Raw genomic sequence first — 27,244 nt, 5'->3', positions numbered from 1 at the left:
AACGAGATATTTGGGAAGTCCTGGTGAGTGAAGCTAGGCAGTTGGAAGTCCTGGTGAGTGAAGCCAGGCAGATGAGAAGACCTAGTGAGTGAAGCTAGGCAGTTGGGAAAGACCTGGTGAGTGAAACCAGGCACGAGGAAATCCAGATGGATCAAGACTAATCGGACATCTGGTGTTGGGAAGTCCAAGTAGGTCAAAGGGATTGATCGGATAGTTGATACGAGGAAATTCAGATGGGTCAAGGTTGACTAGACATCTGGTGGAAGTCCAAGTGGGTCATGAAAGACCGAATACTTGGCACGAGGAGATAACTCCAAGTGGGTCAAGGATGACCGAACACTTGGCACGAGGAGAAAAGTCCAAGTGGATCAAAGGAATTGACCGGACATTTGGTGAGTGGGTCCTAGCAGGTCAAGGGTGACCGGATGCTAGGCCTGATGTACCAACAGGTCATGGTTGACCGGATGTTGGTTTAGGGGACTTTGGACTTGGTTTTGGACAAAAACCTTGAGCTAGATCGATCAGCCAATCAATTGGCTCATGCCCAATCGATCATCTGATCGATTGGGTGAGTCCCCACAATAAACCTCCTCCCAATCGATCAGTGGATCGATTGGGGAGAAGTGTTGCGCGCACAGAATGGCTCTGGATCAATCGGTCGATCGATTCAGAGCCTCCAATCGATTAGCCGATCGATTGGGAGTCGCGATTCTGTGCGATAAGCCCTGGATCGATCGGTCGATCGATCCAGGCATTTCCCGAGAGTACAGAGGCGCTCTGGATCGATCGATCGATCCAAAGCCTCCCCAATCGATTGGCAGCAATCCAATCGATTGGGATCCGACCGTTGGCGCAGAATATAGCTGTTGGCATGCGTTCGTCTTCGGCAGAGCTCACGGATTTCATCTCAGATCTACACAGCGCTTCCAGGGCTTCTTCGCAGAGTTCTCACCGCCAGTTCTTGAAGTTCTTGGAGGTATTTTCAAGTCAAGAGGTGGATCTACAGCAAGAAGAAGAAAGCTAGGGTTAGGATTTTCTTGTGCAAACTTGTAAACTTTTGCTTGTATTTTATTTCCTGTCCCTTTCTTCTTGTAGTGTGAACTTGTAGGGCTCTCCGCCTTTGGTAGTTACCATAAAGGAGTGTTTATTAGTGGAGGGTGCGTGAGTGTGTGGATCCTTGGATTAGTCACCTCTTCTTGAGGTGGATACCAAGTAAATCCTTTGTGTTAGCATTGTATGTGTTGTTTCTTGTATTCCCGTTGCATATCTTTGAAGAAACAAGCAACGCAGAGCACGACGAACGCGATTCACCCTCCCCCCTCCTCTAGCTACATATTTGGTCCCAACAATACTGAAAGATGAAATCTATCATCCCAGTCATCTCATACAGTCAATCTTATAACCATCGATGAAAGACATTCACACAAATATATCGTGAACCATGTAATCATGCAGACTAAGCAAATAATGCTATTTAAATGGGAAAGATAAAATATTCAATTGTGAAAATCAAATTTTTTTATCTATTGTTATAACTTTCTAACAAATCAAACATAATAAATAAAGAAACTATTCAGTATCTTTCTAAGCGTACATAGGTTAAACGAATAGAAGGAGAAGTGTTAGTTAGAGCCCTAGAGCCAATCATTTGATGATTGTTGTATGAACTCATTGTATCATATTCTTGTATATTAATAAAAGCATTTGTTTTGGTTATTATACTTACTTGTATTGGTGCCAAATAACTAAGTATAATAGCATCCTTGAGTAGAAGGTTCTTACCTATATCAATCGATTGGTTGAATCGATAGTGAGATGATATAGGGAACACTACTCTTAATCATTCCTAGTCGAGTATTAACATTCAGGGACAATGTTAATGCAATAAGACTAGCATGTAGGTCAACTCGATGACTTGATATCACAAGTCATGGATATAGAGATATCAAGTTGACACATGGGTATGCATTGGAGAATGTATACTGAATGACCCGCCATGAGAAAGTATCATGGATCGTTATATGAGTGTCATATACTTTCTCATGTGACTATTAGTATGACTACTAGTCCTTGGACCTGAAGTCACCATGGATCCCTACATAAGGAGTTACCTACTTCGGCTTCGTCAAACGTCACCCGTAACTGGGTGGACTATAAAGGCGATTACTGGGTATGTAACGAATTATGCAGAGGGATGTGAGTGATGTAGATGGGATCTATCCCTCCTATATGACGGGAGTGACATCGATATTCTTGATAGAGTGAGACCACGAAGTGCATGGCCATGCCCAAATGAGTCAATATGAGATATTGAGCTCATTTGATTGAGTGGGTATACTTGGAGTTCAAGAATTAGATTGATTAGAGGATGACACGGTCTATGTCTCACATTGATCAATCTAGATGTTTAGGATAGAAGGACAATGTCATATATTGTGAGGAGTCACAATTAGTAGTCACAAGGTGATGTTGGATCTCAACATTCTTATAACTTGGGTAGTAATGATGTGTTGCTAGATACCGCTCATTACTTATGCTTCTAAATGGGTTTAGGAGCATTACCAATGTTATAAGAACCTATAGGGTCAAACACAAAGGACAATTAGATGGGGATAGGTTCATATGATGAACCAAGAGGATTAGATTCATGTGATGAATCAAATTGGATTAAGAGTAATCCTAATTGGGTAATTGATTTGGACTCAATTTGATTCATGTGTTCAATGAGTCTAATTTAGATTATGACTCATTGAATCAATTTAATTAAATGAATTAGATTCATTATATTAAATTGGCTTGAATCAAATGGTTAGATTAAATCAACCATGAGAGAGATTTGGTCAAGTTTGACTTGACTTGAGAGGAAGATGAAAAGTCAAGTTTGACTTGACTATTTGCCACCTCATTTGTGAGTTAGCATTATGAGGACTAATGATGATGTACCACATCATCATGTTTAGCACATGTGTGTGCCACCTCATGGAGGTTACAAATCTCCTCTTTAATTGTTAGTTAGAGCTCTAAAACCAATCATTTGATGATTGTATTATGGACTTGTTGTATCATATTCTTATATAAAGGCATTTGTTTTTGGTTATTATACTTACTTGTACTGGTGCCAAATAAACTAAGTATAATAGCGTCCTTGAGTAGAAGGTTCTCACCTATATCAATCAGTTAGTTGAACCGATAGTGTGATGATATAGGGAACACTACTCTTAATCATTCCTAGTCGAGTATTAACATTCAAGGACAATGTTAATGCAATAAGACTAGCATGTAGGTAGACTCGATGACTTGATCTCTCAAGTCATGGATATAGAGATATCAAGTTGACATATGGGTATGCATTGGAGAATGTATACTGAATGACCTGCCATGAGAAAGTATCATGGATCATTATATGAGTGTCATATACTTTCTCATGTGGCTATTAGTATGACTACTAGTCCTTGGACCTGAAGTCACCATGGATCCCTACATAAGGAGTTATGTACTTTGGTTTCGTCAAACGTCACCTGTAACTGGGTGGACTATAAAGGCGATTACTGGGTATGTAACGAATTATGCAGAGGGATGTGAGTAATGTAGATGGGATCTATCCCTCCAATATGATGGGAGCGACATCAATATTCTTGATAGAGTGAGACCACGAAGTGCATGGCCATGCCCAAATGAGTCAATATGAGATATTGAGCTCATTTGATTTAGTGAGTCTACTTGGAGATCAAGATTTAGATTGGTCAAAGGATGACACGGACAATGCCTCAAATTTATCAATCTAGATGTCTAGGATAGAAGGACACTTGTCATATATTGTGAGGAGTCACAATTAGTAGTCACAAGGTGATGTTGGATCTCAACATTCTTGTAACTTGGGTAGTAATGATGTGTTGCTAGATACCGCTCATTACTTATGCTCCTAAATGGGTTTAGGGGCATTACCAACGTTACAAGAACCTATAGGGTCACACACTAAGGACAATTAGATGGAGATTAGGTTCATATGATGAACCAAGAGGATTAGATTCATGTGATGAATCAAATTGGATTAAGAGTAATCCTAATTGGGCTAATTGAGTTGGACTCAAGTTGATTCATGTGTTCAATGAGTCTAATTTAAATTATGACTCATTGAATCTATTTAATTAAATGAATTAGATTCATTATATTAAATTGGCTTGAATTAAATGGTTGGATTAGATCAACCATGAGAGAGATTAAGTCAAGTTTGACTTGACTTGAGAGGAAGAGGAAGAGGAAGAGGAAGAGTCAAGTTTGACTTGACTTTATGCCACATCATTTGTGACTTGGCATTAAGTGGCCAATGATAATGTGTCACATCATCATAGTTGGCACATATGTGTACCACCTCATGGAGGTTACATATTCCCTCTTTAATAGCCACTTAATGCAAAAATGGGGGTTACACTTCTTGAGGTGGCCGGCCACTTTTGTGGTGAATGAGAAATTCATTTTTCATTCAAGGCTCATTCACATCTTCCTCTTCCTCAAACTCTCCCTCTCCTCCTCTTGCTGTGGCTGATCAAGGGTGTTAGCACACCTTTGTTTAGTTTTTCTCCACTCATTTGTTTGTGTGGATACTTCTAGAGGATCGTACGCTTGACGATCTCGAGATCCGGCACTTCCTTGGACGAGCGGGATTCGTAAAGGGCACGCATCAAGGGTAATTCCTTCTCCTAGTTTAGAACTAGCATAAAACTCGTACTCGTAATGTTTTCAAACGTTTTTACTTCGCACGGATCCGGTGGCTGGGGGTTTCGGGGTTCCGTGACGCGAAAAAGTGATTTTCGCGACCCGAAAAATCCAACATTAATGGCCACATTAAAGAGAATAGAGGTTACAACTCCAAGAGGTGGCCGGCCACTTATTGTGTGGAATGAAAATTTGATTTTCATTCAAGGCATTCATTCCATCTTCTTCCTCTTGCTCTCAATTTTCTTCTCCCTCTCCTCCCTTGGCCAAACACTTCATAGGTGCTAGCACACCTATGTTTGGTCTTCTCCACCTAGTTTGTTCGTGTGGACATGCATAGAAGATCATACACTTGACGATCTCGAGATCCGACGAATCTTTGGACGAGCGGGATTGCGAAGGGCATCGCATCGAGGGTAAATTCCTTCTCCTAGTGTAGATCTAGGCTTTAGTAAACGCGTACATGAAATTTTGTTTTATAAACTTCGCACAGATCCGGTGGCATGGGAGATTTGGGGTTTCCGTAACGCGAAAAAGCAGTTTTTGCGGCCCGAAAATCCCAACAGTGGTATCAGAGGCACGTGCGAAGCGTGTACGAGTTTAGTTTGTATTTTTATGAAAATTGTAGGTTCTGTAACTTTCTGTAAATTTAGGTTTTTTATGGTTTTTATGAGTATTTTTCTCGTAGAAGCGAAGCACAAGTGTTTAGACATTTGTAGGCTTCGACTACCGAGAAGATTTTTTCAAAACGACAAGGTTTCGCCACAAATCTTTTTGGGACAGCGGACTAAGGTGCTGTAGGATCGCTTAGGGACACTCGCGATGGTTATATTGCGAGAAGGGGTGCTGCCCCTGACCCAGCAAGGGGATTCGTTCCACGATTGCGCCCGAAAACCGCTAATCGGGACCGCCGGGAATTTTTACTCATAAAAATTGTAAAAAATAGTATTAAAATTACAGAAAATTATGAAAATTACATAATTTAGAATTATGTATAATTTGTCATGGTCATAGCCCAAAAAGACCCAAATTGGATTTAAAAATTTGTGTTATAATTCATATTACGGCCTGCGCACCGTCATTTGTGTTGTGTGTGTTGTATACTTGATATGCGACCTGCGCGTCATGCCTTTCTCCATTTATTCTTGTTGTAAATTAGTTTAGACTCGAATGTAACTCGAGTTTCAAAATTGTAATGTACAAAATTGGAGCTGTGGAAGGTCCACTCGAGACGGAGTTACGAGGAGGGCGCGAGCAACACAAGGTGGTCAAAGGGAGGAGCTTGAGAAGTTGTTGACCCTAGGTTGACCATCCGATCTTCTCATTGGCTTGAGAAGATCGTAGTAGGGCCATGACTAATCACAAATAGTATAATTAATTGCTTGTGTGTGTGTATTTGATGCATGCTAGTAAAGTAGTTAATTAGCGCCTTAACAATTAGATTAGATCTAAATCGTGTACAAGATGCACCCTACGATTAGAATCGATCTCAATCGCTTCAACTCTAAAATGCCTACCATGTCGTGATACCTATCACTACCTCGATCACATGTGTTGTTGAATCTGCCAAAGCATAGCAACACATATTATCTTGGTAGGGTACGGAGGGACAATCTTGGTCCCGCCTATCAACGCATGGGTGAGTAGAGACTCAATTTGATTGAGTACAACTAGTTAAATCGAGTTTAACTGTAGGCATTCTTCCAACGGTTGGAAAGATAGGACATAAATCATATTTATATTAATTCTTGGGCATATTACCCAAAGCTAACTCAAGTTGTAATATAACTGCGGATAATGATCCTATAAACAAGAGTTGCATAGAGATGTAATTGGTAAATCGTTACCTACCGATCATACAAAATCTTGGGCGTATTAGCCAAAGCAAACTCAAGGGTTAGTATGATGTGGATCTTGTCCCGCATGACTTATAGAATTCAGTGGAAGCATCATTTAATTAAAGGCCTAATTAAATGATTACTAGAATATGATGTTTATTTATTTTCTGCATTTTTCAGTTGTAGATAACCATGACGTCAAACACGAACACCTTCTCTCTACATTCTGTCCTTGACAAGGACAAGCTCAACGGAGCAAATTTCTTTGACTGGTACAGGAATCTGAGAATAGTTCTCACCCAAGAACGTAAACTGTACGTTCTGGAGCAGCCCATTCCGGAGGCTCCTCCTACCAATGCCACGCGAGCAGACAAAGATGCTTACAAGAAGCATCAAGATGACACATTAGATGTATCATGTCTAATGCTCGCGACCATGAACTCTGAGCTTCAGAAGCAACATGAGTTAATGGGTGTTTATGATATGATTGAACATCTTCGTCAACTATATCAAGGACAAGCGTGGCACGAGAGATTTGAGATCTCAAGGGCACTATTTCAGTGCAAGATGTCAGATGGAGCTCCCATAGGTCCATATGTACTCAAGATGATTGGGTATATAGAAAACCTACAGAGGTTGGGGTTCCCACTTGGCCAAGAGCTGGCCACTGACCTGATCTTGCAATCCTTGCCGGATAGCTATAGTCAATTCGTTCTAAACTACAACATGAACGAAATTGACAAGTCACTGCCCGAGCTGCTTAGCATGTTAAGAACTACTGAGCTGAACCTTAAGAAGGTTAAGCCACACTCTGTTCTGATGGTTCAGAAACACAAGGGCAAGGGCAAGCCCAAAGGCAAAGGAAAGTCCCAAGTCAAGGGCAAAGGCAAGGCACTGAAGCATAAAGGAGGGGTCGCCAAGGATGCTACCTGCTTCCACTGCGGTCAGACCGGGCACTGGAAGAGGAACTGCAAAGTGTACCTGGAAGATCTTAAGAAGAAGAGGAGTGAGACTTCCACTTCAGGTATATATGTTATAGAAGTCAATCTATCTATTTCTTCATCATGGGTATTAGATACCGGATATGCTTCTCACATTTGTACTAATGTACAGGCGCTGAGAAATAGCAGGGCATAGACAAAGGGCGAGGTGGACCTACGAGTAGGCAATGGAGCACGGGTTGTTGCTGTTGCTATAGGGACTTATTTTCTATCTCTGCCCTCTAGGCTTGTACTAGAGTTGGATGATTATTGTTATGTGCCTGCTTTAACTAAGAACATAATTTCAGTTTCTTGTTTGGACAAGAAAGGTTTCTCTTTTATAATAAAGGACAAATGTTGTTCTGTTTATTTAAAAGATATGTTTTATTTGTTAGCTAGAGCCCTAGGGCCAATCATTTGATAATTGTATTTTGGACTTGTTGTATCATATTCTATATAAATAAAGGCATTTGGTTTTTGGTTATTATACTTACTTGTATTGGTGCCAAATAAACTAAGTATAATAACGTCCTTGAGTAGAAGGTTCTTACCTATATCAATCGATTGGTTGAATCGATAGTGAGATGATATAGGGAACACTACTCTTAATCATTCCTAGTCGAGTATTAACATTCAGGGACAATGTTAATGTAATAAGACTAGCATGTAGGTCAACTCGATGACTTGATCTCACAAGTCATGGATATAGAGATATCAAGTTGACACATGGGTATGCATTAGAGAATGTATACTGAATGACCCGCCATGAGAAAGTATCATGGATCGTTATATAAGTGTCATATACTTTCTCATGTGACTATTAGTATGACTACTAGTCCTTAGACCTGAAGTCACCATAGTTCCCTACATAAGGAGTTATGTACTTTGGTTTCGTCAAACGTCACCCGTAACTGGGTGGACTATAAAGGCGATTACTGGGTATGTAACGAATTATGCAGAGGGATGTGAGTGATGTAGATAGGATCTATCCCTCCTATATGACGGGAGCGACATCGATATTCTTGATAGAGTGAGACCACGAAGTGCATGGCCATGCCCAAATGAGTCAATATAGGATATTGAGCTCATTTGATTTAGTGAGTCTACTTGGAGTTCAAGATTTAGATTGATTAGAGGATGACACGGTCTATGCCTTATATTGATCAATCTAGATGTCTAGGATAGAAGGACACTTGTCATATATTGTGAGGAGTCACAATTAGTAGTCACAAGGTGATGTTGGATCTCAACATTCTTGTAACATTGGGTAGTAATGATGTGTTGCAAGATACTGCTCATTACTTATGCTCGTAAATGGGTTTAGGGGCATTGCCAACGTTACAAGAACCTATAGGGTCACACACTAAGGACAATTAGATGGAGATTAGGTTCATATGATGAACCAAGATAATTAGATTCATTTGATGAATCAAATTGGATTAAGAGTAATCCAAATTGGGCTAATTGAGTTGGACTCAAGTTGATTCATGTATTCAATGAGTCTAATTTAGATTATGACTCATTAAATCAACTTAATTTAATGAATTAGATTAATTATATTAAGTTGGCTTGAATCAAATGGTTAGATTAGATCAACCATGGAAGAGATTGGTCAAGTTTGACTTAACTTGAGAGGAAGAGGAAGAGGAAGAGTCAATTTTGACTTGACTAATTGCCACATCATAAGTGAGATGGCAAGATGTGGACCAATGATGATGCTCCATATCATCATGGTGTGCCACCTCATGGAGGTTACAAGCCTCCTTTCCCATTAATGTGGCCGGCCACATTAAATGAGTGGGAGTTACTCAAGTGGTCGGCCACACAAGGGGATGAATGGGAATGAATTTTCATTCAAGACTCATTCACTCTATCTTCTTCCTCTAGCTCTCCCTCTCCCTCTCCTCCTCAACTTGGCCGAACCACACAAGGTGCTAGCACACCCTTTTGTGTGGTTTTTCTCCACCTACGTGTCCGTGTGGATACTTCTAGAGGGGTATCTATTTTGATACTCTCGAGATCCGGCACCGTTTGGATGAGAGGGGTATAACTTTTCTTTTGTAGATCTAAGTGTAGATCTAGGTAGAAACTCGTATTTGTATGTTTTTCAAATTTTTCTTTGCACGGATCCGTTGGCTAGGGGCTTTCGGGGTTTCCGCGATGCGAAAAAGCGATTTTCGCGGCCTGAAAATCCAACAGTGGTATCAGAGCCACGTGCAAAGACGAATACGAGTTTATTTTGTGTTTTATGAAAACTTTTCAATTCTGTAATATTCTGTAAATTTATGATTTTTATAGTTTTTATGGGTATTTTTCTCGTAGAAGTGAAGCACAAGTGTTTCGGTACTTGTAGGCTTTAACTACCGAGAAGAATTTTCCAAAACGGCCAAGTTTCGCCCCAAAAACTTTTGGGACAGCGGGCTAAGGCGCTGTTAGATCGCAATGGAACCCTCGCAATGGTTAGATCACGGGTAGGGGTGTTTCCCCTAGCCCCGCAAGGGGATTCGTTCCGCGATTGTGCCCGAAAACCGCTTAACGGAACCGCCGGGAAATTGTACTCGTAAAAATTGTAAAAATTATAGAAAAATTACAGAAAATTATAGAAATATATAATTTTGAATTATATATTATTTTTGTGATAGTAATGGCCCAAAGACCCAATTCGATTGGATAATTTGTGTTGTAATTAATAATACGGCCTGCGTGTCGTGATGTGATGTGCGTGTTGTATTTTATTTTTATTTCGCGACCTGCGTGTCGTGCCTTTCTCTTTTATTCTTGTTGTAAATTAGATTTAGACTCGAATATAACTCGAGTTTCAAAATGTAATGTAAATTTTGAAGCGGTGGAAGGTCCACTCGAGACGGAGTTACGAGGAGGGCGCGAGCAACACGAGGTGGTCAAAGGAAGGAGCTTGAGAAGCTGTTGACCTTAGGTTGACCATCCGATCTTCTCATTGGCTTGAGAAGATCGTAGTAGGGCCATGACATAATCACAAAATTATTTAATTAATTGCTTTTGTGTGTATGTGATGCATGCTAGTTAATTAAGTAATTAATTAGTGCCTAACAATTAAATTAGATCTAAGTCGTGCACATGATGCACCCTTCGATTAGATTAGATCTATTGAGTATATGATACGCATCATCGTTTAGATTAGATCTAAATCGCGTCAACTCGTAATGCCTACCATGCCGTGATACCTACCACTACCTCGATCGCATGTTGTTGTTGAATCTGCCAAAGCAGAGCAACACATACTATCTTGGTAGGGTACGGAGGGACAATTTTGGTCCCGCCTATCAACGCATGGATGAGTACAACTCAATTAGATTGAGTAACTAGTTAACTCAATTGGATTGAGTTTAACTATAGGCATTATCCAATGGTTGGTAGATAGGTCAAAATCACGTTTATATTAACTCTTGGGCGTATTAGCCAAAGCTAACTCGAGTTTTAATATAAATGCGGATTTTGATCCTATAAACAAGAGTTGCATAGAGATATAATTAGTAATCGTTACCTACCGATCATACTAAGTCTTGGGCATATTAGCCAAAGCTGACTCAAGGGTTAGTATGATGTGGATCTTGTCCCACATGAATTATAGAATTCAGTGGGAGCATCATTTAGTTGAAGGCCTAATTAAATGATTTAAAAGAATATGATATTTATTTCTGCATTTATTTCTGTTGTAGAATTTCCATGACGTCAAACACGAACAACTTCTCTCTGCGTTCTGTCCTTAAGAAGGACAAGCTCAACGGAGCAAATTTCCTAGGCGATGCAGGACACGAGAATAGTTCTCACCCAGAGCGTAGCATGCGTTCTAGAGCAGGCTCATTCAGGCTCCTCTTGCGCCGAGCGAGACCAAGATGCTTACAAGAAGCATCAAGATGACGCATTAGATGTGTCCTGTCTTATGCTCGCGACCATGAACTCTGAGCTTCAGAAGCAACATGAGTTGATGGGCGCTTATGATATGGTTGAACATCTTTGTCACCTATATCAAGGACAAGCAAGGCACTGGAAGAGGAACTCCAAAGAATACCTGGAAGATCTTAAGAAGAGAAATAAGATTTCTACTTCAGGTATACATGTTATAGAAGTCAACCTCTCTATTTCTTCATCGTGGGTATTAGACACCGGATGTGCTTCGCACATTTGTACTAATGTACAAGTGCTGAGAAATAGCAGGGCATTGACAAAGGGTGAGGTAGACCTACGAGTAGTCAATGGAGCATGGGTTGCTGCTATTGCTGTAGGAACTTACTATCTATCTCTACCCTCTGGGCTTGTACTAGAATTAGATGATTGTTGTTATGTGCCTGCCTTGACTAAGAACATAATTTCAGTTTCTTGTTTGGACAAGAAAGGATTTTCGTTTACAATAAAGAACAAATGTTGTTCCATCTATTTAAACGATATGTTCTATTGTAGTGCACCTCTGATGAACGGACTCTATATTCTAGACCTTGAGAGCTCTATCTATAACATAAATACTAAGAGGTTCAAGTCAAATGACATGAACCAAACCTACCTCTGGCACTGTCGCTTAGGTCATATAAATGATAAGCGCTTATCCCAGCTCCATAAGGATGGTTTGCTGGACTCATTTGATTTTGAATCATATGAGATATGCGAGTCATGCCTACGAGGCAAGATGACCAAGACTCCCTTTAGTGGGCACAGCGAGAGAGAGACTGATTTGTTAGGACTTATACATAGTGATGTATGTGGCCCTTTCAATGTCGCTGCTAGAGGTGGCTATAGGTACTTCATCACATTTACTGATGACTTCAGTAGATATGGTTATGTGTACTTGATGACACATAAGTCTAAATCCTTTGAAAAGTTCGAAGAATTCAAGAATAAAGTACAGAACCCTCTTGGCAAGAGTATTAAGATACTTCGATCTGACCGAAGTGGAGAATACCTTAGCCATGAGTTTCGTGACTTCCTAGCTGAGTGTGGGATTCTATCCCAACTCACTCCTCCTGGAACACCACAGTGGAATGGTGTATCCGAAAGGAGGAATCGTACCTTATTAGATATGGTACGATCTATGATGAGTCACACAGATCTTCCGACATACCTTTGGGGCTATGCTCTAGACACGGCAGCTTTTATACTCAATCAAGTTCCATCCAAGGCCGTGATAAAGACACCATATAGGATATGGACTGGGAGAGATGCCCATGTGTCTTTCATGAGGATTTGGGGTTGTGAGGCTTACGTTAGACGTCAAGTCTCAGACAAGTTAGGACCCAAATCTGACAAGTGCTACTTTATTGGATATCCCAAGGAAACTAAGGGATATTACTTCTACATTCCCAGTCAGCACAAGGTAGTTGTGGCAAAGACTGGGGTCTTTCTAGAATGGGACTTTGTTTCTAGAAAGACTAGTGGGAGCACGTTCGATCTTGAAGAAGTTCAAGAAGCGAACAATAGTACTGATGCCTCGATGGAAGTTGAACTGGAACCACAAAGTGTTGTGGATCATGTTGTTCTACAAAGAGTTGAGGAACAACAACCAGTTCAAGTAGACATACCTCTTCGCAGGTCTAATAGGGTACGTCGTCAGCCTGAGAGATATTCATTTCTCTTGTCTGACCATGATGACGTTGTGCTCATAGATGATGAGCCTACCACCTATCAGGAAGCTGTGATGAGACCAGATTCCGAGAAATGACTAGAGGCCATGAGATTCGAGATAGAATCTATGTACACCAACCAAGTATGGACTTTGGTTGATCCACCTGAAGGGGTAAAACACATTGGGTGTAAGTGGGTCTTTAAGAGAAAGACTGACATGGATGGACTTATCTATAAGGATCGCTTGGTAGCTAAAGGTTTCAAGCAGATTCATGGTATTGACTATGATGAAACCTTTTCTCCAGTAGCGATGTTTAAGTCCATCGGATCATGCTTCCTATTGCAGCTTACCACGATTACGAGATCTGGCAGATGGATGTCAAAACCGCGTTTCTGAATGGAAACCTGCTCGAGGATGTGTACATGACACAACCTGAGGGTTTTGTAGATCCACGGCATACTAGCAGAGTATGCAAGCTGCATAGGTCCATTTATGGACTAAAGCAAGCTTCTCGGAGCTGGAATCTTCAATTCGATGATGCAATCAAACAGTTTGGTTTCATCAAGAACGAAGATGAACCTTGTGTCTACAAGAAGGTTGTAGGGGACATAGTTGTCTTCCTCATATTGTATGTGAATGACATATTGCTCATTGGGAAAGACATCCCTTTGCTACAGTCTGTCAAGACTTGGCTAGGGACTTGTTTCTCAATGAAGGACTTAGGTGAAGCATCCCGCATTCTAGGGATACAGATCTATAGAGATAGATCTAAGAGATTGCTTGGCCTAAGTCAGAGTATATACATTGATAAGGTACTCCTTCAGTTTGCCATGCAGAACTCCAAGAAGGGATTTCTGCCGATGTCACATGGCGTGAGTCTTTCGAAGACTCAAGGTCCCTCTTCTAGAGAGGAGAGAGACCGCATGGATCAGATCCCTTATGCCTCAGCCATAGGATCGATCATGTACACCATGCTATGTACTCGACCTGATGTCTCGTATGCTTTGAGCATGACGAGCAGATACCAGTCAGATCCAGGTGAAAGTCACTGGATAGTGGTCAAGAATATTCTTAAGTACTTAAGAAGGACTAAAGAATATTTCTTGATATATGGAGGCAATGATGAGCTAGCTATAAGGGTTACAGTGATGCCAGCTTCCAAACCGATCAGGATGATTACCGATCGTAGTCAGGGTTCGTATTTTGCATTAATGGTTGTGCTGTCAGCTGGAAGAGTTCGAAGCAGGACACAGTAGCTGATTCTACAATAGAGGCCGAGTACATTGCTGCATCAGAAGCAGCAAAGGAGGCAGTTTGGATCCGCAAGTTCATCACTGAACTTGGGGTGGTTCCTAGCATTGCTGACACCCCATTGAGCTCTATTGTGACAACAATGGAGCTATAGCACAGGCGAAGGAACCTCGCTCACACCAGCGGACCAAACACATACTATGGCGCGTCCATCTCATTCGAGAGATCATCGAGAGAGGAGATGTGAAGATTTGCAGAGTACCTACAGAGGCTAACATCGCAGATCCCTTGACCAAGGATTTGGCACAAAGGAAGCATGATGGTCACACTAGGTCATTGGGGCTTAGAGCCTACACTGATTGGCACTAGTGCTAGTGGGAGATTGTTAGCTAGAGCCCTAGAACCAATCATTTGATGATTGTATTTTGGACTTGTTGTATCATATTCTATATAAATAAAGGCATTTGGTTTTTGATTATTATACTTACTTGTATTGGTGCCAAATAAACTAAGTATAATAACATCCTTGAGTAGAAGGTTCTTACCTATATCAATCGATTAGTTGAATCGATAGTGAGATGATATAGGGAACACTACTCTTAATCATTCCTAGTCGAGTATTAACATTCAGGGACAATGTTAATGCAATAAGACTAGCATGTAGGTCAACTCGATTACTTGATCTCACAAGTCATGGATATAGAGATATCAAGTTGACACATGGGTATGCATTAGATAATGTATACTGAATGACCCGCCATGAGAAAGTATCATGGATCGTTATATAAGTGTCATATACTTTCTCATGTGGCTATTAGTATGACTACTAGTCCTTAGAACTGAAGTCACCATAGTTCCCTACATGAGGAGTTATGTACTTTGGTTTCGTCAAACGTCACCCGTAACTGGGTGGACTATAAAGGCGATTACTGGGTATGTAACGAATTATGCAGAGGGATGTGAGTGATGTAGATGGGATCTATCCCTCCTATATGACGGGAGCGACATCGATATTCTTGATAGAGTGAGACCACGAAGTACATGGCCATGCCCAAATGAGTCAATATAGGATATTGAGCTCATTTGATTTAGTGAGTCTACTTGGAGTTCAAGATTTAGATTGATTAAAGGATGACACGGTCTATGCCTCATATTGATCAATCTAGATGTCTAGGATAGAAGGACACTTGTCATATATTGTGAGGAGTCACAATTAGTAGTCACAAGGTGATGCTGGATCTCAACATTCTTGTAACATTGGATAGTAATGATGTGTTGCTAGATACCGCTCATTACTTATGCTCCTAAATGGGTTTAGGGGCATTGCCAACGTTACAAGAACCTATAGGGTCACACACTAAGGACAATTAGATGGAGATTAGGTTCATATGATGAACCAAGAGGATTAGATTCATTTGATGAATCAAATTGGATTAAGAGTAATCCAAATTGGGCTAATTGAGTTGGACTCAAGTTGATTCATGTATTCACTGAGTCTAATTTAGATTATGACTCATTAAATCAATTTAATTTAATGAATTAGATTCATTATATTAATTGGCTTGAATCAAATGGTTAGATTAGATCAACCATGGAAGAGATTTGGTCAAGTTTGACTTGACTTGAGAGGAAGAGGAAGAGTCAAGTTTGACTTGACTAATTGCCACATCATAAGTGAGATGGCAAGATGTGGACCAATGATGATGCTCCACATCATCATGGTGTGCCACCTCATGGAGGTTACAAGCCTCCTTTCCCATTAATGTGGCCGGCCACATTAAATGAGTGGGAGTTACTCAAGTGGCCGGCCACACAAGAGGATGAATAGGAATGAATTTTCATTCAAGACTCATTCACTCCATTTTCTTCCTCTAGCTCTCCCTCTCCCTCTCCTCCTCAACTTGGCCGAACCACACAAGGTGCTAGCACACCCTTTTGTGTGGTTTTTTTCCACCTACGTGTCCGTGTGGATACTTCTAAAGGGGTATATATTTTGATACTCTCGAGATTCGACACCGTTTGGAGGAGTGGGAACGCGAAGGGCTTCGCTTCATAGGTATAACTTTTATTTTGTAGATCTAAGTGTAGATCTAGGTAGAAACTCGTATTCGTATGTTTTTCAAATTTTTCTTTGTACAGATCCGTTGGCTAGGGGCTTTCGGGGTTTCCGCTACGCGAAAAAGCGGTTTTCGCGGCCCGAAAAACCCAACACTATTGTAGTGCACCTCGGATGAACGGACTCTACATTCTAGACCTTGAAAGCCCTATCTATAACATAAATACGAAGAGGTTCAAGTCAAATGACATGAACCAAACCTATCTCTGGCACTGTCGCTTAGGTCATATAAACGACAAGCCCTTATCCTAGCTACATAAGGATGGTTTGCTGGACTCATTTGATTTTGAATCTTATGAGACGTGCGAGTCATGCCTACTAGGCAAGATGACCAAGACTCCCTTCAGTGGGCATAGCGAGAGAGTGACTGATTTGTTAGGACTTATACATAGTGATGTATGTGGCCCTTTCAATGTCGCTGCTAGAGGCGGTTATAAGTATTTCATCACATTTACTGATGACTTCAGTAGATATGGTTATGTGTACTTGATGACACATAAGTCTGAATCCTTTGAAAAGTTCAAAGAATTCAAGAATGAAGTACAAAACCAGCTTGGCAAGAGTATTAAAATACTTCAATCAGATCGAGGTGGTGAATACCTTAGCCATGAGTTTCGTGACTATCTAGCTGAGTGTGGGATTCTATCTCAACTCACTCCTCCTGAACACCACAGTGGAATGGTGTATCCGAAAGGAGGAACCGTACTTTATTAGATATGGTACGGTCTATGATGAGTCACACAGATCTTCCTACATTTCTTTGGGGCTATGCTCTAGACACGGCAGCTTTTATACTCAACCGAGTTCCATCCAAGGTCGTGATAAAGACACCATATAGGATATGGACTGGGAGAGATGCCCAGGTGTCTTTTATGAGGATTTGGGGTTGTGAGGCTTACATTAGACGTCAAGTCTCAGACAAATTAGGACTCAAATCTGACAAGTGCTACTTTATTGGATATCCTAAGGAAACTAAGGGATATTACTTCTACATTCCCAGTCAGCACAAGGTATTTGTGGCAAAGATTGGGGTATTTCTAGAAAGGAACTTTGTTTCTAGAAAGACTAGTGGGAGTACGTTCGATCTTGAAAAAGTTCAAGATGCGGACCATAGCACTGAAGCCTCGATGGAAGTGGAACTGGAACCACAAAGTGTTGTGGATGATGTTGTTCTATAAAGAGTTGAGGAACAACAACCAGTTCAAGTAGACATACCTCTTCGCAGGTCTGATAGGTACGTCGTCATCCTGAGAGATACTCATTTCTTTTGTCTGACCATGATGACGTTGTGCTCATAGAGGATGAGCCTACCACCTATCAGGAAGTTGTGATGAGACCAGATTCCGAGAAATGGCTAGAGGTCATGAGATCCGAAATAGAATCCTTGTACACCAACCAAGTATGGACTTTGGTTGATCCACCTGAAGGGGTAAAACCCATTGGGTGTAAGTGAGTCTTTAAGAGAAAGACTGACATTGATGGACTTATCTATAAGGGTCACTTGGTAGCTAAAGGTTTCAAGCAGATTCATGGTATTGACTATGATGAAACATTTTCTCCAGTAGCGATGTTTAAGTCCATTCGGATCATGTTTGCTATTGCAGCATACCATAACTATGAGATATGGAAAATGGATGGTAAAATCACGTTTTTGAATGGAAACCTGCTCGAGGATGTGTACATGACACAACCTGAGGGTTTTGAAGATCCACAGCATACTAGCAGAGTATGCAAGCTGCATAGGTCCATTTATGGACTAAAGCAAGCTTCTCGGAGCTGGAATCTTCGATTCGATGATGCAATCAAACAGTTTGGCTTCATCAAGAATGAAGATGAACCTTATGTCTACAAGAAGGTTGTAGGGGATATAGTTGTCTTCCTCATATTGTATGTGGATGACATACTACTCATTGGGAAAGACATCCCTTTGCTACAGTTTGTCAAGACTTGGCTAGGGACATGTTTCTCAATGAAGGACTTAGGTGAAGCATCCCGCATTCTAGGGATACAAATCTATAAAGATAGATCTAAAATGATGCTTGGCCTAAGTCAAAGTACATATATTAACAAGGTACTCCTTCGGTTTGCCATGCAGAACTCCAAGAAAGGATTTCTGCCGATGTCACATGGCGTGAGTCTTTCGAAGACTCAAGGTCCCTCATCTAGAGAGGAGAGAGACCACATGGATCAGATCCCTTATGCCTCAGCCATAGGATATATCATGTACGCCATGCTATGTACTCGTCCTGATGTCTCGTATGCTTTGAGCATGACGAGCAGATACTAGTCAGATCCAGGTGAAAATCACTGGATAGCGGTCAAGAATATTCTTAAGTACTTAAGAAGGACTAAAGAATATTTCTTGATATATGGAGGCGATGACGAGCTAGTTGTAAAGGGTTACAGTGATGCCAGTTTCCAGACCAACCAGGATGATTATCGATCGCAGTTAGGGTTCGTGTTTTGCATAAATGATGGTGTTGTGAGCTGGAAGAGTTCGAAGCAGAATACAGTAGCTGATTCTACGACAGAGGCTGAGTATATTGCTGCATCAGAAGCAGCAAAGGAGGCAGTTTGGATCCGCAAGTTCATCACTGAACTTGGGGTGGTTCGTAGCATTGCTGACCCTATTGAGTTCTATTGTGACAACAATGGAGCTATAGCATAGGCGAAGGAACCTCGCTCACACCAGCGGACCAAATACATACTACGGCGCTTCCATCTCATTCGAGAGATTATCAACAGAGGAGATGTAAAGATTTGCAGAGTACCTACAGAGGCTAACATCGCAGATCCCTTGACCAAGGCTTTGGCACAGAGAAAGCATGATGGTCACACTAGGTCATTGGGGCTTAGAGCCTACACTGATTGGCACTAGTTCTAGTGGGAGATTGTTAGTTAGAGCCCTAGAGCCAATCATTTGATGATTGTTGTATGGACTCATTGTATCATATTCTTGTATATTGATAAAGGCATTTGTTTTGGTTATTATACTTACTTGTATTGGTGCCAAATAACTAAGTATAATAGCGTCCTTGAGTAGAAGGTTCTTACCTATATCAATCAATTGGTTGAATCGATAGTGAGATGATATAGGGAACACTACTCTTAATCATTCCTAGTCGAGTATTAACATTCAGGGATAATGTTAATGCAATAAGACTAGCATGTAGGTCAACTCGATGACTTGATCTCACAAGTCATGGATATAGAGATATCAAGTTGACACATGGGTATGCATTGGAGAATGTATACTGAATGACCCGCCATGAGAAAGTATCATGGATCGTTATATGAGTGTCATATACTTTCTCATGTGGCTATTAGTATGACTACTAGTCCTTGGACCTGAAGTCACCATGGATCCCTACATAAGGAGTTATGTACTTTGGTTTCGTCAAACGTCACCCGTAACTGGGTGGACTATAACGGCGATTACTGGGTATGGAACGAATTATGCAGAGGGATGTGAGTGATGTAGATGGGATCTATCCCTCCTATATGACGGGAGTGACATCGATATTCTTGATAGAGTGAGACCACGAAGTGCATGGCTATGCCCAAATGAGTCAATATGAGATATTGAGCTCATTTGATTGAGTGGGTATACTTGGAGTTCAAGATTTAGATTGATTAGAGGATGACATGGTCTATGTCTCACATTGATCAATCTAGATGTCTAGGATAGAAGGACAATGTCATATATTGTGAGGAGTCACAATTAGTAGTCACAAGGTGATGTTGGATCTCAACATTCTTTTAACTTGGGTAGTAATGATGTGTTGCTAGATACCACTCATTACTTATGCTTCTAAATGGGTTTAGGAGCATTGGCAACATTATAAGAACCTATAGGGTCACACACAAAGGACAATTAGATGGAGATTAGGTTCATATGATGGCCCAAGAGGATTAGATTCATGTGATGAATCAAATTGGATTAAGAGTAATCCTAATTGAACTAATTGAGTTGGACTCAAGTTGATTCATGTTTTCAATGAGTCTAATTTAGATTATGACTCATTGAATCAATTTAATTAAATGAATTAGATTCATTATATTAAGTTGGTTTGAATCAAATGGTTAGATTAGATCAACCATGAGAGAGATTTGGTCAAGTTTGACTTAACTTGAGAGGAAGATGAAAAGTCAAGTTTGACTTTACTATTTGCCACTTCATTTGTGAGTTGGCATCAGGAGGACTAATGATGATGTGCCACATCATCATGTTTAGCACATGTGTGTGCCACCTCATGGAGGTTACAAATCTCCTCTTTAATGGCCACATTAAAAGGAATGGAGGTTACAACTCCAAGAGGTGGCCGACCACTTATTGTGTGGAATGAAAATTTGATTTTCATTCAAGGCATTCATTCCATCTTTTTCCTCTTGCTCTTAATTTTCTTCTCCCTCTCCTCCCTTGGCCGAACTCTTCATAGGTGCTAGCACATCTTTGTTTGGTCTTCTGCACCTAGTTTGTTCGTGTGGATACGTATAGAGAATCGTACACTTGACGATCTCGAGATCCGACAAATCTTTGGACGAGCGGGATTGCGAAGGGCATCGCATCAAGGGTAAATTCCTTCTCCTAGTGTAGATGTAGGCTTTAGTAAACTCGTACATGAAATTTTATTTTATATACTTCGCACGGATCCGGTGGCATGGGAGATTCGGGGTTTCCGCAACGCGAAAAAGCGATTTTTGCGGCCCGAAAATCCCAACAAGAAGGTCATCCACCTCAGATTCAAAAAAAAAACATTTAATATCTAATAATATTTTATAAATCAAATAAAAATATTTAATCATTGTATATCCTATTATTATTGCATGTTTTTTTTATAGTAGGTATCAAAGTCATCGCTCGACTAATATTAGAGATGATTAATCTAACCCTACGAAAATTTTCTATCGCCCATCAAAACAAATCAGGGAAACACATGTGAAAGATCATTCTAACAACCAACGTTCTCAAAATCACTACCCATTGAGGGAAAAATCTTCCATAATATGTCGTTGCTAAGTCTCAAACTCTAGGTGTATATATGTCGTTAGAGGGCCTAACCACGATACCCAACTCCTAGCGGCATTTATCATCAAGTTTAGTAGAGGTATGAAGTGAAGAAATTACCCCTGGGGCAATGGTGTATCGACAAGTCACCTTCTCATAAACTTCATAAAAAAAATTTTATTTCCTTGAGAAAATGGTACAACGGCAAGGTGCCTTCTCAGTTCCAGATATTTAAAAATTAAGTCCTAATTTCAGTAAATTAATAAATAATTTTTTTTTAATAGATGATCGATTAACTTAAGAATAATGAATTATATATTATCTATTATGAACGCTTCTTAATTTATTCAGATAATTGGTTGAAAATTTCTATGGGCTCAATCAATATTCCAATGATTAGTGAAAACCTTGTGCCAATAAAAAAACACAAAAGTCAACAAATAACCGCAACGCAGTGACTGCCATGTCCTTAGCAAACTTGGAGCAAAATGAAAAAAATCAACTCTATTTTAACAAGAATGTGGAGACAGTCGAGATGGAGATGCGTCAGGTATCAAAGAAACCAACAATGTAGCAAGTGTCGAGGCATCAACCTCACACCTACATGGAAGAACAATTAAATCATAACTCGAAAGCTTAAGGCAACATAATAGAACAAATTGAGAGAGTGGAGCAGCTCAGACTCTTTTTCCCCGAGAACGTGGAGACATTGAAAATGGATATGCGTCAGATTTCAGAGAAACCAACAATGTAGTATCTTGACATCAACCTCATGAGGTTGAATCACAAATCAAACAATTGGAACAAATTGTGAGAGTGATCAGCTCACACTCTCGCTTGTATGCTGAATCACAATGTTCTACAATGGTCTGATTAGTGAATTCAATGACCACATGCTACACTAAAACAATACCATTCCTCTGCCAGATTCCATCGGATCGCCCTCCTCGAAGCTTACAAAGAAAGCATGACTAAAACTTCTCAGGGATTGACCGTTGGTCATAGCAATTTGCTATTTTTAAATGAAAATTAAAAGATGTTCTAATTGAGATGTAAATAATGTAACCAGTGAGTGTAACTAATTGTTGATAATTTTCTTATTTTAAGAGAACAAATTGCTCTAGAAGGCAGCTCCGATGCACCATTGACAAACAACTTAAGCAAGGTACAGATGCCGATTAAAATTGGTCCCGACATAGCTGACATGGTAAGTTTACATGATTGAGCAAGGGTTATTCCTAACAAAGCCGACAGTAATACCCTCTTAGATGGTGGCTTGCTTCGATTTTTTTAATTTACTCTCGTTCAATAATATATAATATGAATGAGGAGCCGTCAAATTGAGGAATTTCACCGTTTGCATAATGCCGACTAAAGCTTAATTGGCAAATACAAAGGGAAAAGGTGTTTTATTTTACTATAACCAATGAAAACGAAACCTAACAGTGTTTAAAACTGATAACTCATCCAGCATGCATGCAATCCAACATAAATATCGAATTCAAGAATTTTAATGTAATGTTCAAATCCTCATATTGTACTAGGTGTGAATAACCCCAAAATCCTGGTTACTTCTGCAAACCTCGACACAGACCTAAGGCAGAAAATGTAACAGTGGCTATGATACTACAGCAGCAATCATTGTAATGGTTTCATTACTTGGTAAATTCAGAAAATCAACCCTAGTGATTTAGGGTTGTTCCTCAAACCACGGCCTAAAACTGACATACATGGAATCACAATTGAAAAAGAACCTGAAAACATAATGAAATTTTATAGATTGAGTTAAATTTTAGGCATCCCGAATTAAAATGTTTTCAAGCAAGCACGTCACCTTCAGTGACTATTCCATTCAGCTTATCCAAATGAGAGGTCATGACAGCAATTCCCATATTGCAAATATCAAACTTGACTACTAATTCTGCATATTACAGAAAATTCAGCCATTCATAATCTTTGATTTCCCTTGCATTTACTTGAGAAACTTTAATACCAGGATTTGGAAAAACATGTTTTCTTTGTTGCTCATAGATTTAATCAACCTTGATAAACAACACCATGAACAAAAAGAAAAGGGGGAGTGGATGAGCCGAGTGAAATGGTCAAGCCAACAAACCAGATTCCATTCTCCAAAGGATCCTATTCCCAGTCCATTCAATTCTCTAAAAGATGCATAGAAAAACTGGTCAAGGGAGACTAGCGGCAGATCGAGCAAACTTAAGGAACTAAGTGGGCCAGCAAACCAGACAGGCAAGGCAAACTGAAGGAGTTGAGCAGGCTAAGTAGGCCAAGTGAGTCATGCAGACAGCTTGGCAAATTGTGGACCAAGTGAGTCAGTGAGCAGGTAGCACAGACCATGATAGCAAGGCAGATCAAACAGAACAATTTGAATGGATAGACCGAGAGAGAAGGGTGAGCCAAATAGGTTGAACTAGTCAGACTAGGCCAGTTAAATAGGCAATCCAGATTGAGTTAATCAAATAGATTGGCAAACCATTACGTGTTACATAAAGGTATATTTCATCATTATGGAGATTTATTCTTTATCTATTACTTATACCATTCTAAAAACCATAGGAAAGAAAATGATTTAATTTTATGAACCAAAGTCGGGAATAAATTTCCTATTTCATTCCCCATCAATTTAATTACATTGGAATAATTGTTCGATTCCATAAATCAGCAATCTCAAGTGTTAGATGCTTTGCTAGTGATCACATGACAAGAATTATTGAGAGAATTGAGGACAGCATTTGAGTCGGCAACTGAAGAATTGGATCCCGTTGATGATTGTTATCAATCGATAAAAGCTGCAGGTCAACCTATAGAAAAAAAAAAAGACAAAAGGTATGAATTTATATGAAAAGGACATTTTGTCTGAAAAATTTGTCCAAACTCTACAAAAAAAAAAAAAGAAGTCAAATTTATGTCCCTAGCAATTCAATATCATCCTCAACCATTAATCACAAAGCAACAGATTAAACCCGTGATCAAAGATGCACCCGACTCATTACTAATAAAATGCCACAGGTTTCCGAAAAGATTTTAGACGATGGCCATTTTCTGTATTTCCAGCCCTTTAAATAACAGACTATCGAAATTTTGTTGTAATGATTAATATGTATCATTTTTGGTGAACAATAAAGGCACTTCACTACCCTACATCGAGGCAGCAAGTATCAGCTAGATGGCTTTCTATTTCTTTATTCTTTTCTGTGGTCATCTTTTCATAAGCACTTCGTTCAGAATTATTTTATAGTGAGAGATTCTCATATGCCTTTTCCAGTCCTAATAGTCTGCCTATTAGTCATCATCTACAGGATGGGTTAGCTGTCAAGCAAGTATTCTCAGGGTAGATACAACTTAAAATAGTTCAACGAACACAAGGCTGAAACAGAAAGATATAGTTAACAATTCATTAAATTCTCTCAGTTGATATGCATACCATTTATATTCCATTTAATCACAAGAAAAGGATAAGACAGATAATGTTTACCTAAAGCTATAGTTGAAATGGAATTATTTGTCTCCCAGGCCACGTTTCTATCTTTTCAAAGTATTTGGCTGGTACAACACCATCAAAGCCTTCGGTCAAGATCACTTTGTTATCAGAAATGTAGAGTTTCATTCCCTCTGTGAATCAGTCATAACAAATGTTGTCAAAACATTGATGGAAGGCAAGGACCCAGAATAAGCTTCAGGTGACATGACGGATTACCTTGTAATGCCTTTTTAACATCCAAATGGATCAAGACATTGACATCCCGTCGCATTCCTGAGATGACAAAGGCAATAATAGTAATAGTAGATTTGTTGATAACAATGCAAGTTGTTAAAAAAAACAACGAACAAAAACCCAACTATAATATCACACGCATCAATTACTATGGAAATGACAGGAAAGACCACGATAACCAAAAACAAACTTGCTGGATTCAAAGATTTTGAATGTAAACATAGAATCTCACCAACATCAAAATAAGGGATATATCACAAGCTCAAAATTTGTCTGAAATCTTCAATGTTTTGGTGTCCTATGCAAGGTTTGAAATATCGTGGCATGCCATCCGAAAAGATGGTATTTATCATTCTGATGTGGGATCGGCACCGGCAGTGACTGCAAGGTTGCCGCGAGCTGCGGGGGGAGTAGCGACCTCCCCGCATCCCTCAATGGGGGTCACGAAGGACCCTACAACCCTTTGCGAGGGTCATAGAGGGCGCTACGCAACGACCTCGCAGCGTCCCTCAATGGGGGTCGCGGAGGGCGCTGTGACCCTCTACGGGGGTCGCAAAGGGCGCTGCGACACTCTGCGGTGGAGGGCGCCGTGACGGAAGTTGTGCCTATGTGGCAAGACGCGCGAGAGTGGAGGAGACAGATAACCAAAGCAGTGGGGAGACAAGGGAAACAGCGTTGACATCTTCGGCTCGCTTGGACAATGCCGACGATCGGGTGGATAGAGGAGATCAGCTCCCAACTTAAATCGATCAACACCTAACTTTAATAGTCCAAACTGACTCCCTAAAATCCTATTATCCTATTAAAATATATAAAAATTTATTTAAAATTCTAAAAAGTTCTAATAAAATTTTGTATATTCCTAAAATTTAATTGTTTTGGTTTAGTTAATTTTTTATTTTTAAATATATATTTTGTATAGGTAAAAAATTATTAATAATAGCTATAAAATAATAAAAAAATGAAATAATTTTAAAATTTAATAAATATATTATAAAATAATTAAAAAATTTTAATAATTTTAAAATTAAATATAAACTTAAACTAATCTATTTTTTTAATATAATTCATAACATTTCAAATAAATTTTTAAAAATTAAAAATTTACAACTACAGTAAAAAAATAATTTTATAATTATTTTCAGCCTCTCAAATGTTTTTATATAATTTTAGATTTAGTTTTGAAATTTAGGAATTATTTATTTTTTAAAAAAAATAAAAATTTAATAGGCATTATCTTATGAGAAAATATTAAAATATAAATTCAACATCTCAAAATCTCAAAATATAAAACATATTTAATAATCAAATATTAATAAATTAATATACATTTATATTTGAAATTTTAGAAAAATATATTGAATTTGTATCGGCATGATATGATAGGATACCAGAATCATATCGTTCAAATTCGGGATCGAAACTCGACGGGTCGAGATTTTAAACCTTGGTCTCATGTCTCATTATTAGAAGGTGGTCAAGAAATGGTTCTCATGGTACTTCTGAGATACCAATACCAGGTTATTATCAGAGTAAAGGGCAAAAGAAGTTAGGTATCAGACAGTCCAAAATATATAAGGATAAACCTCAAGACTCCTATCCGAGAATTGAAAAAAGGAAGCACTTATTGAGAAATAAGAAATGTAGGTGCTATTTCTGTGGTCAAGAAGGACACTTCGCTAGGGAATGCCCAAATGAGTGAAGAAATATCAAAAGAGTTGAGTTATTTGAACAACTAGATATTCCTGATGACTGTGATATCCTATCTGTACAAGAAGGAGAAGCCCAGAGTGATGCAATTTTTAATATTTCAGAAGGAGAAGACGATGCAAATGACTTACAGAGGTCTATCCAAACCCTACATTTAAACTCTATATATATGCTTGGGCAAATAGATGGCGGGTATAGACCACAAATTAAAATCTCCGAAGAACAATCAAATTGTCTTCATGACTGGAAATTGAATAAGCAGATCGTGTCTCCCCAATCTACAATTTGTACCT

The 27,244-nt window shown here is 39.5% G+C and overlaps 1 protein-coding gene across 1 annotated transcript in view; it reads right to left on the bottom strand.

Annotated features, from left to right (window-relative positions):
- Positions 1–24,079: 24,079 nt before the first annotated feature.
- Positions 24,080–27,244, bottom strand: part of LOC122028537 (tRNA 2'-phosphotransferase 1-like) — a 31,578-nt gene continuing 28,413 nt past the window's right edge. The window contains exons 7-9 of the mRNA XM_042587379.1: positions 25,224–25,280; positions 25,002–25,138; positions 24,080–24,327 (exon numbers count right to left, since the gene is read on the bottom strand). Coding sequence (XP_042443313.1) covers positions 25,008–25,138; positions 25,224–25,280 — 188 coding nt within the window. The 3' untranslated portion in view covers positions 24,080–24,327; positions 25,002–25,007. The remainder of the gene's footprint in view (positions 24,328–25,001; positions 25,139–25,223; positions 25,281–27,244) is intronic.

This window comes from Zingiber officinale, chromosome 10B, assembly GCF_018446385.1.
Source record: "Zingiber officinale cultivar Zhangliang chromosome 10B, Zo_v1.1, whole genome shotgun sequence".
Taxonomy (NCBI): domain Eukaryota; kingdom Viridiplantae; phylum Streptophyta; class Magnoliopsida; order Zingiberales; family Zingiberaceae; genus Zingiber; species Zingiber officinale.
This window is presented reverse-complemented; position numbering and strand designations above follow the sequence as displayed.